Raw genomic sequence first — 12263 nt, forward strand, 5'->3', positions numbered from 1 at the left:
AAATCTTATAGATTTCACTCAGCCGCTTTTAAGAGGTGTTCCTGCGCAGGAACACCCCCCCCCCCCCTGCGCCGGAACGCCTCCTTATGGCGCAGGGCTTTACAACGTGACGCATCACGTTGTAAATACCCCCCACCATGGTGCATCTTTTGCGCCGCCGTTGCGCCACAAAAGTGACGCAACGGCGGCGTAAAAGAGGCGCAAGGGGCTTGTAAATCTGCCCCCTCCCCCCCCCGTCTACGTTTCGGCTAGGTCAGAAAAGGGAGGAGCATTTACTTGATGTGGTAAATAGCTTCTTTTTCCAGTATTTCACTTGGAAATGAGGTAAAACAAGCAAAATTGGTATTTAAGAGAACCAATTCCTCATGTTTTACCTTTGTTTCCAGGCCCTTTCCTCTGATTAATTTAAACCGGACGGATGTGCAGATATCCCTAAGGGGAAAACGGGAAGGTGCGATAAGCCCCACTGCCTCTTCTAAAACGTTGGTATGTATAACCGGGACTCTCCCTCCTGCATCGGGTCTGTTGGCATGTACCTGTTTATACTTTGCCAGTGGCCTCCTTTTAGACCATGCGTGGTACTGGGAGAGCACAGGCCAGGTTAAGATGGGCTGATAGAGGAAAACCCAGAGAATGAGCTCATGTTTTCGCATGAACTACGTACGACACGTGCACGTTAACTGGAAATCCCCCTCCAGCTAACCCTGCCCACGGCCAAGTCCCTGCCAGCAACAGATAAGACTCAAAAAGATGGAGTCCCGCACGTGCGCCGTCACAGCGCGCGAGAGGAGGGCGGAGACGAGAGAGGCAGCATCTCCTGGCCTCTGCAGGCTCCGAGGCGGCAGGCCATCTGTTTACACTGAAGTGAAAGAAGCACAACACCCTCAAGCCGTCGTCTCTTCCAGTTCCACCTCCAGGTGGTGGAGCCTCAGTCGGGTCAGAAACCACATCTCGTCGTCACTGAATAAACTGAACACAGAACAAGAAAAGTAGGCGACGGTGGGAGATCCCGGTGACCTCGGCTGACATTGAAGGAGGGAGCTTCCAATCGCTGCCTTCTTTAAAGGTGCTCTGCACGCCATGGACCACTGTCTCTCGGTGCCTCTATGACATTAGCTAACCCAGAGGAAGTCATTTCGCCTCATGGACCTGAGAAGGAGCCAACATCCGGTAGGCCTTGTCAGCAGTTCAACCACTGGCCCGAGGCTTACACACAGATCTCTTCAGGTGTATCTACACCCACTGAACTATTTTACCATTGCTAGTAGAAGGTTTAGATTTTTGGTGAGAAAAGACCTCTCATCCTGATTGTACTTTACCTTCAGTATAAGTATTGAGCCGAATCCCTTGACATCACATTGCAGAGCAATTTGTGATCCTGTGTAGACCTTTTTCACCAGTGAGCGGCACCCAGGACATTTCTTGCTAGTCATGTGGGCTTCGGTCATGCTGCTGATCACGGTTGCCCTCCTGCAGACCCCGCCAAAAGCCTATGCGGATAAGGGTTTACCCTCCATGAACGACCATGAACTGGACTCTGAACTGGACTCCAGGCTGCAGGAGGACTCACCTCAGGTAGGGAACACGTTGTTTCTATCACAAGTAAGGGTCTTGTTGATTTGTTGCTGGTTTATCCTCACTGTACTCCCCACACAACCAACACCTTAGCCACTAGGCCAAAAACACTTCACTTCAGTATTTAGGCCCTAACACGAAGGGAATAGGAGATGTTGTATCAGTGTACGACAGTTGCAGCAGCATATTATAAATGTGCTGATGTCTCATACAGGTCCTTCCTACTACGCACAAAAACTAAAACTTTCCCCTAGGTAAAAAAAAATTGTGACCAATCACTCGCTCATCAATCACAACAATACATCTAATCCAAGACAACCAAATACCACAGAAGTTTAAAAAATATGGCTTTAATAATCTTTAAAAATTATTACATTTAAAATTTCATATACATAAAAATACAAATACATAAACATAGCATATAGAAAACAAGAAGGAGAATTTGCAACACAATCCAATTTGTATTTTATAATAGGATCACTCCTATTTTTTATGTAACTGGATCTCTGTGAATACATTTAATAGCATATAGATATCATCCATGCACTGTAGGTCGTGCTTTTTTAAATTAGTCAACGCGTTTCAGTGGCACCAACATATAAACACCACCTTCTTCAGGCCTTACATATACATATCTCCTCCCCAATCTCTTTCCAAATAATATCTATAAAAAATATACACTACAAACACTTAGATGCAAAACATGTAGCAAATATGATACAATCTAATTTTACCTATATAAAATTCACACACAAAGCCTACTATTTAAAAGGAAAATCCATTTATAATAAAAAATCACAATTTATAGTTAGAATTAAAAATATACACATCCTCCAAAAGTCCAGTGGTATTTATATACACTCCACACTTCCTATCCGTTCATGACTATGTCGTCATAGATCCACTTCCGTGTATTGTGTTTGGCTGTCATGTATCTCATTCACAGCACACATGATCACATTGCATTCTGAAATGTGCTCTGGGGAGAGTAAAGATGTACTATTATCTTTGATTCATCTAGTGAGAATTAACTAGCAGAAAAGGAAATATTTTACCTGGGGTATTGTGTTCTGTCCTGGCCGGCACATCTGTGTTTCTTTGCTCACCTCTGAGTCACAGAAGGACATACGACTTGTGTCCAGTCATCTGGAGTAACATATTTTCTTTCAAGGATGCATTTGGACTATTGTGCCCTGTTCTAGAGGGTACATCGGCATCATTGTGTCCAGGTGTGGTCCGATAATATTGCCTGGTATCCAGTTCTATTCTTCATACCATCAGAGGGATGGATACAAATTCTCTCTAGGTGGCAGGAGAAAGATGAAGTCCGAAAGCAGATGTTATTCCCTGAAGCTAGCCTTACACAACTCAATGTGTGTACACAGATAAAACATATAATGGAGACATTACATGCTCCACAGCAGTGGTACAGGAATACATTTCAGAGTGGGAGTGCTGCCATCTATGTGACATCACTGAAGTCACAGTGTTGTGATAAATCTAAGCTCTACATAAAGGACAAGTGTAGCATTTGAGCCTCATCCATGCAGCAGGAGAATGGTAAAGGTGTAGTATGTGTCCAGTGGTGCATTTTGAAGCATACTGTCCTAAATATATGAATTACGCATTGGTTGGTAGGGTACTGCCATGCACAGAGAGCACATGTTCCATTGAAATGGCCATCTAATTTGCTTTAAGTATGCGGTTTTACTGCAAAACATATATGGTGCACAAACAATAACTTGTGTAAATATGTTTTCTGTCTATAATCATCACACAGGGAAGTAGTTTGTTCTGATCCTATTAAATTCTCCGTATCTATCATAATTCAGAATTAGAAAAAACAATATTAATTATTTCGTCTTTATTTGCTGTCGATATATTTTAAAATATTTTTAAAGTTCATTTACAAGTATTTCAGTTTTGTTGTGTTAAAAAACATCTGACATGCTTCAGCCTTCTCCTTTCACAGTCTTTATACCCCTGGAGGATTGCTATTTGGCTGCAAAATTCCTCTCCCTTTGTAGTAGGAGAAGGGACAATTAAATACCAATCTTCATGCTAAAAAAGAATAAGGTGTAATTTCTCACTAGACAATGAAAGGCATTTGACCTCTGCCTTTGAATGCACAGAATATGCTACAAAATAAAAACATAATTGAAAGGCCTCTTTATTGATCATTCTCCTTTTAACCTCCTAAAATGTTATTCTGGAGGTGCTATAGCACCTCTCATACCCTGGTGCCTCAGAGTGAAACCACACAAGAGGCTGCACTTCCAACAGCCTAGAGGTAATGCTATGAGGCTGAATAGAATAATGAATGGCGCGGGCGAGGATATCACTTAAGATAGAGCACTCACAAAGAGTTAAGAAATTGTATTAAACTATCTCACAGAAATAGTATAAGGGATGAACCCATCACATAGCTTGAAGAATCTACAGAGGGACAATATGGTGGGATAAGCATGGTTAAAGCTGCAGACCACCAAGAGCTTTATAGGGAATATTAGTTTTATTGAACCGTTACAAAAGAAAAATACAATCTATCCTTCTAGCTAATCTTCAAGAGTAATGTTGGATGTTTTTCTTCACCATAACAATTCTATAACTTTCCAATGACCACCTTCTTGCACATTCATTTGGAAGTGTGGGAGTTTCCCTTGAAACACTCTTGACACCCAAACTAAAGGCCTGATTTAGAGTTTGTTGGACAGGTTAGTCCATCACAAACGTAATGCCCAATCCTTTTTAAGTCAGCCGGACCGTCAATTTTAGACATCCAACGTTGACTTGTAGTTGCCAGCTTTGCATAAACAGGAGTTGAAGCAGATTAGGAGGATTTTGCTTAAGTTTACAATTAGTGCACATATGGAAACTGTATCCTGGTTTTCTTTAAACAACTTTTGTTCAAATAAGTACTCAGGAAAAAATGCAATGGCATAAACCATATATACAGATATGCAGAGTCTATATACTACCGATTTTTGAGGGAGGAGCGAGCGGGGCTTCATAACCCACGGCATCGCCTCAGCCATGCCCCTAACCCACAAATGTAATCCATATTATGTTACACTCTGCATCTGTATATGTATTTCCCAATGGCAGTCACTAGTGGGCAGTTATAGTTAAGACGGTGTTTTCATAAGAAATTGCTTTTTTGGGTTGCTAATAACTTTGGCGCCTTTACAAATACATCAAGCAGGGCCTGAGAAAAGGAGGGGTCCAATAATGCAATATCCCCATTGAATTTCCAAATGGATTTTTTAACACACTACAGCCAAAACGGTTGAAAGGAATTAAACCAAATTTGGCATGAAAGCTAACTTTTGGTCCAGAAAATGTGCCTTTTGTTATTTGGTATAAACCAGTTCAGCGGTTTTTGGTAAATTAAGGTTAAAACATGTTTGTGTGGCTGGAGGGTTGGGTTCAAATGACTCTCATTAGAGTCCCGCCAACACAACTTAAAGAAAAAGAGTTTTTATTGGTCAAGGGCCCCCTTTGGCCATCTCGCTCCTGCGGGAACAAGCTCTCTAATTGGCAGGGCGCAACATGAAACTAAAGTAAGCAATATAAGGGGCAGGTAACAGATACCCTTCCCCACAGGACCCTTGTGTGGGGGGGGGGGGGGCATTGAGAACCCCCTTGGGGCCAAAATAAAGAAAAAAAAATTTTTCACTGCAGTCCTGAGCGCTATTGATTTTTTTCATTAACATTACCCTTAGGGTGGGCCAGAACACAAAGGTAAGAAAGACAAAACACACACACACATATATATATATATATATATATTTACATACATATATATCTATATCTGCTTTCCGCACTACACTTCCCAGAAGTCTCATTGGAGCCTCCCATCGGCGGGTGAGTTATATGAAATTGGAGAAGTGTAGCGGGTGCGCACACCGCTTCCGTTAAAGCCCCTGAAGAGAAGCAGATGGAGCTTCGAAACGCGTCGGGCAGATCCATTACGGAGCGGCGTCTACAAGCGGATCCCCGTCCTCACCTAAACATAAATAAAGCTGCTGCTCACGTGCTACTCAAAGGTGGACAACCTGGGAGCGAGAATCTATATGCGGCAGTCCAGCCGCAGAGTATGCACCACCCCGTTAACGTGGGGGTCACGGCAGTGAAGTAGCAGCCGTACATGGGATCGAGGACGGGCCCACTTGTGGAGTTCATACAGGACTTGATTGTGTGCTTTCCGCACTACACTTCCCAGAAGTCTCATTGGAGCCTCCCATCGGCGGGTGAGTTATATGAAATTGGAGAAGTGTAGCGGGTGCGCACACCGCTTCCGTTAAAGCCCCTGAAGAGAAGCAGATGGAGCTTCGAAACGCGTCGGGCAGATCCATTACGGAGCGGCGTCTACAAGCGGATCCCCGTCCTCACCTACACATAAATAAAGCTGCTGCTCGCGTGCTACTCAAAGGTGGACAACCTGGGAGCGAGAATCTATATGCGGCAGTCCAGCCGCAGAGTATGCACCACCCCGTTAACGTGGGGGTCACGGCAGTGAAGTAGCAGCCGTACATGAGATCGAGGACGGGCCCACTTGTGGAGTCCATACAGGACTTGATTGTGTGCTTTCCGCACTACACTTCCCAGAAGTCTCATTGGAGCCTCCCATCGGCGGGTGAGTTATATGAAATTGGAGAAGTGTAGCGGGTGCGCACACCGCTTCCGTTAAAGCCCCTGAAGAGAAGCAGATGGAGCTTCGAAACGCGTCGGGCAGATCCATTACGGAGCGGCGTCTACAAGCGGATCCCCGTCCTCACCTACACATAAATAAAGCTGCTGCTCGCGTGCTACTCAAAGGTGGACAACCTGGGAGCGAGAGTCTATATGCGGCAGTCCAGCCGCAGAGTATGCACCACCCCGTTAACGTGGGGGTCACGGCAGTGAAGTAGCAGCCGTACATGGGATCAAGGATGGGCCCACTTGTGGAGTCCATACAGGACTTGATTGTGTGCTTTCCGCACTACACTTCCCAGAAGTCTCATTGGAGCCTCCCATCGGCGGGTGAGTTATATGAAATTGGAGAAGTGTAGCGGGTGTGCACACCGCTTCCGTTAAAGCCCCTGAAGAGAAGCAGATGGAGCTTCGAAACGCGTCGGGCAGATCCATTACGGAGCGGCGTCTACAAGCGGATCCCCGTCCTCACCTACACATAAGTAAAGCTGCTGCTCGCGTGCTACTCCAAGGTGGACAACCTGGGAGCGAGAATCTATATGCGGCAGTCCAGCCGCAGAGTATGCACCACCCCGTTAACTTGGGGGTCACGGCCGTGAAGTAGCAGCCGTACATGGGATCGAGGACGGGCCCACTTGTGGAGTCCATACAGGACTTGATTGCGTGCTTTCCGCACTACACTTCCTAGAAGTCTCATTGGAGCCTCCCATCGGCGGGTGAGTTATATGAAATTGGAGAAGTGTAGCGGGTGCGCACACAGCTTCCGTTAAAGCCCCTGAAGAGAAGCAGATGGAGCTTCGAAACGCGTCGGGCAGATCCATTACGGAGCGGCGTCTACAAGCGGATCCCCGTCCTCACCTACACATAAATAAAGCTGCTGCTCGCGTGCTACTCAAAGGTGGACAACCTGGGAGCGAGAATATATATATAGATATATATATATATATATATATATATATATATATATATATATATATGTATATATATATATATATATATATATATATACATATATTTATATATATGAATTATTTGGAGAGGTTGGCTTGCGTGGCCCCCCTGCTCTAGCCGATGTCAGCCCTGGGGGCCTGCCATGTTTTTCAAAGGGGAAGAGGATGTGTGGCCTCCCTCTCTGAGCGTCATAGGGCTCACGAGGCCCCATCCCCGGGACCGATATTTTAAATAAGGGGAGGGGTGCAAGGTCCTGGGGACTCCATTGCCGGGGCAACTAATTCTAAAAGGGTAGAGGTCCACGTGCCCCCCCCCGAGCCTGCAAAGACCTGGTGTCCCTGTCCCCTAGGGCCGCCACATATATTTAAAGGGGTGGAGGCATGTGGCACGACTCACTTAGGTTCTAAAGACCCCCTGGACCCCATCTCCTGGGTCCGCCTACATTGCTGTGTCCCAGGGAGCCTACTCCTGGGACACACTTCCCGTGCCCGCAAGAGCACAGTAGGGGAAAGAATGTGCACTCCTACGCGACGGGAGATGCACATATGCATTTTCGTCCCTGCCTGCGCTTTAGCGGGTGAGAAAAATGAGATTACTCCCGCCCAGTGGGAGCAGAGAAAAATACCCAGCGGCGGTTCCTCCATGGGAGCGGAGGAGAGCCGCCCCCCCTCCCCACACAGTTGCAGAAAGCTGAAAAAATAAAATGGTAATAAAAGGATTATTACCATTTCAGTTGAGTTGGAGAGCAGCCACAGGCCCTTCAGTGCTCACTTTATGGGTGTGTTTAACTTCTATGTTTACTATTTATTTGCAATGGACTCTGGGGAGCATCATGTGACCAAGCTCCTTCGTGGAGCGAAACGCGTCATGGATGGGCACTTTTCCCCTTATTTTCATTAAATAAATTATCCACTCTGCTCTTCACCTGAAAATTGGATTCGTTGTCTTGCTTGCTGCGAGTGTGAAGGCGAGTTTGAGGTCCCCACCTGGTTTCCCTTCGCCGAGTACTGGCGAAACAGGAACATCGTTGCATATATATATATATTTCGATTATCCAAGAGTCCGGACGGACATATACAAAGGAATAAGAAAACTCAAGTTGAAAAAAATCTTTGCAATAAAAAATAAACGAATTGAAGACAGTGCACAGGGGGACCTACAACTTGAATCCACACCTCCAGGATCAAACACTGAAGTGGAATTATATGAGATGTGGAACCAGGAACAAATTGAGTCTAACACACAGATTATGGAATGTGGCACCAAGGGAGCAGGACTGACTAAATTTAAACAGAAATCAACTTTTTGTCCTATTACAACTTACGATGCCATTGATACCTACCATGAAATCATCACTGCTAAAAGTAAAAAATTAAATAAAAAAATTGGATTGACCACACAAAAGTATCGAAACCAAGATCACAAATACTTCCAACTAATGAAAAAACTAAAAAACCACAGAGATGTCATCATAAGGAATAGTGACAAGGAAGGAAATATTGTACTTTGGGGACAGGAGGAATATAAAATTGAAGCCATGAGTCAACTGAATGACAGAGAATGCTACAAGCGCTCGGACATAAAATCACTAAAGGAAATGTATCATATATATTATAAAAAATTCTCAGGATGGCGAAGTAAGAAATTAATCAGTGAGGATGAACAGAAATACTTAACCAATAAAAATCCAGTTGTACCTACGATGTACTTCATCCCAAAAATCCACAAGGATGAAAAAAAGCCACCGGGGCGTCCGATCATAAGCGCAATAAATAGCATTTTAGAAAAAACTTCTGTATACTTTGATTACGTTATACAGGACTATGTCAAGTCTTTACCCTCGTACATCAGGGATACAAGTGACTTTATAAACAAAATTAAGAATTTTACATGGCATGAGGAATACTTATTATTGGCTTTAGATGTGTCCTCATTGTACACCAGCATCTCCCATGAGGATGGAATCAATGCGATCAAATATTACTTATCCACTAGGGACCCTATTTACAAACAACACAGCGAAATGTTAACATCTATGATAGGATTTTGCTTATATAACAATTACTTCATGTTTAACCACTTGTTATACTGCCAGGTACAAGGGGTAGCAATGGGGGCTAGCTTCTCCCCGAGCTACGCTTGCCTTCATATGGGCATGTGGGAGAAGCTAGTCCTCATGAGAGAATTTGCCGAAATTATGACTACCAAGAGTAAGGTAGGTTTATAGATGACCTTTTTATTATATGGCATGGCACTAGAACAGAAGCGCTGGAGTTTGTAGCACAAATTAATGTTAACAAACTAAATCTGAGATTTACAGCAGAGATCAGTGCAAATAATGTAAATTTCCTGGACACCAAGGTATATATACAGAATAACACACCCACGCCATTTAATAAATAGCATTCCCTATGGCGAGATGCTTAGAATCAAGAGGGTGTGCAGCACAGCAAATGAATTAGAAAAGGCTCAGCATGAAAGTAAGATAAGATTTTTAGCAAGAGGCTATTCAGAACAGGTGATAAACCAGGCTATGGCTAAAACAGGGACATTAGTTAGGGAGGACCTACTGTCCAAAAGCAGTAATAAAACTTTGGTCACAATTAGCGAAGAAAGTTTATCTAAAGGCAACATGACTACTTTTCGCTTAATCATAGGCTACAGCAGACAACATAAAGAACTAAGAAATATCATTCAAGAAAGCTGGCCAATTCTTTTAAGTGACCAGGTATTAGGACCCCTGCTGCCACAGAGGGTGTCCATTACCTACAGCAGGGCTCCCTCCATGCGAGATAATTTGGTAATATCAAGTCCCGAAATTCTAGCCAATCCTATTTGGTATCAAAGTCTAAAAGGCTTTAAGAGATGTATAACATGCAAAGCCTGTACACATGGCATTAATACAACTACATATATAAGTCCTTTTAGAGTTAAACCTTACAAAATCACCAAAATGCTGACTTGTAAATCTGAATACGTGGTTTACGTTTTAACGTGCCCATGTGGTAGAATGTATGTTGGAAGCACAAAATTACAAGCCAACTTAAGAATACTGCAACATTTGCGCGCGATAACAAATATGGATAATACCTATCCAGTGGCCAGGCATTTTAAAGAGGTCCACGGAGCTAACAACAAAGGTTTATCCTATTATGTGATCGACTCTGTACCCCCAAATAGAGAAAGTAGATTGCGGAAACTAGAAACAAGATACATCCTACTACTAGACTCTAAACAACCGCAGGATCTCAATAATACGGAAGACTTATACACATGTTTAGAATAAGTAATTTTTGAAATGAATAAAGATGACACAGGTAGAATGACAAAACAACATCAACTATGAGATTAACATGTCATTAATATACCAAAGAAAATTTTTAATACACAAAAGTATTTATTATATATTTTGACGTATATTTTAGGATGAGATATTTATATGATATTTTAACTAGTATATAGTATTTATTTATTATATCGATGTTATTTGACATATTGAATCTCATTATGAACTCCTGTTGTATATAATTAATCTGTGACAAAGGTTGGACCTAAGTGACTGGTAGACGTACAAAATATGTGACCAATATAGAATATATGGAATCCAAAACACGGCTAGGAAGCCTTTAATGACCGTATACAATATACAGCAACATACAGAATTATGATGAAATAATGTGCTGTATATACACCAAATGTATTTTATTATATAATTTTTTTTCACAAAATGAATCTTATGATTCGGACACTGGCACTTTAGGGGTTATTTTTATCAACATTTTTATTTGCATTTAATTTTATTACACGCCCATATATATTTTTTTTAATTATCTCAGGAGAATTAAGAACATACTAAAATGGTATTTTACCACAATCGCCCCCCTGTTTTTTGCGAATTTGCACATACAGTCGAGTTTTCAGTTTGACAAATGGTATTTTACCTTTATTTTGTCTACGCTTATATTTGCACAGTTAGGATATGAAATCTGTAGTACATGAGGTGTCAGGGATACAAAAAGTCTTTTACCTAGTAATTAACCCCTCTCATGCTGGTGACGAACCCCAGCCGTCCCACCCCGCGGTGGGCTTGTGCTGATGACGGCTGGGGTTCGTCACGGCCCCGCCCTGTTCTTTTGTTTACCGCACAGCGGTAAAATCGCGGCCGCAGCGAAGGGGTTAATACATTTCTTCTCTCGTTGTACTAACATATGCTATTTTATGCATAAGGAATTGATTTCATATCGCGTTGATTTTAAATGTTTAAAATGGGTATTTTACCGATATTTATTATGACATTATTTGAACTCTACTGTACATTTGCACGTTTGCGTATTTGCACTAATATGTACATTTTGACAAAGAAATGTAAACAACATCGACATGTTATAAAGAAGTATGTTTTTTATCTCCATTGGGATTGATGTCACGTGAGGGATTCGAAATGTGCACTTTCACTTTAAAAATGCCTTCCATTGGCGATTGCATTGTCGAGTGAACAAGCGGCGGGAGCCGCGAAACGCGTCTTTAACTTTGGGCAAATAAATAATGTAAGAAGGAATTTGGGTCCGTGTCCTGTGTTCTGGCTACATGCACGATTGAGGCGTGTGTGCTAAAGTTTCTCAGGATTTCGTAATATATATATATATATATATATATTAGCTGAACTTCATTTCAAAATCCAAGCCTGGAAAAACGAAAACGGACCCAAGCAGGTGATTTGCAGTCTTCTTTTATCTTATTTTGCGTGCATTCCCATGACCGCCATGACACGTTTCGGGCCCTATGAGCCCTTGTTCACATAACGTTGTTTAGGCAAGCCTCACCATTTAAAGTGCAAGTGCAGGTCATCTGACCATCTGGCCTAAGGACATAAACAACAGACTTCCGCAACATTACAATCAAATTCAAATAGAAAGTTCTATACATCCAGTTCATAAATTGCTGTAGAATAAAATCAAGGCTCCATGATACATCTAAAATCATAAGTTTAGCAGCAGCTATGATATAGTGCAAAGATATTTCAAGCGTGTGCAACATTCCGCAAA

The 12263-nt window shown here is 42.6% G+C and overlaps 1 protein-coding gene across 2 annotated transcripts in view; it reads left to right on the top strand.

Moving 5' to 3' along the window:
- The first annotated feature begins 798 nt into the window (after window positions 1-798).
- Window positions 799-12263, top strand: part of LOC147702648 (vascular endothelial growth factor C-like) — a 107455-nt gene continuing 95990 nt past the window's right edge. For both annotated transcript variants that reach the window (XM_086931315.1, XM_086931316.1), the window contains exon 1: window positions 799-1575. In XM_086931315.1, coding sequence (XP_086787441.1) covers window positions 1432-1575 — 144 coding nt within the window. In that variant the 5' untranslated portion in view covers window positions 799-1431. The remainder of the gene's footprint in view (window positions 1576-12263) is intronic.

Source organism: Lissotriton vulgaris, chromosome 7 (genome assembly GCF_964263255.1).
Source record: "Lissotriton vulgaris chromosome 7, aLisVul1.2, whole genome shotgun sequence".
In the NCBI taxonomy this organism is placed as follows: Eukaryota; Metazoa; Chordata; class Amphibia; order Caudata; family Salamandridae; genus Lissotriton; species Lissotriton vulgaris.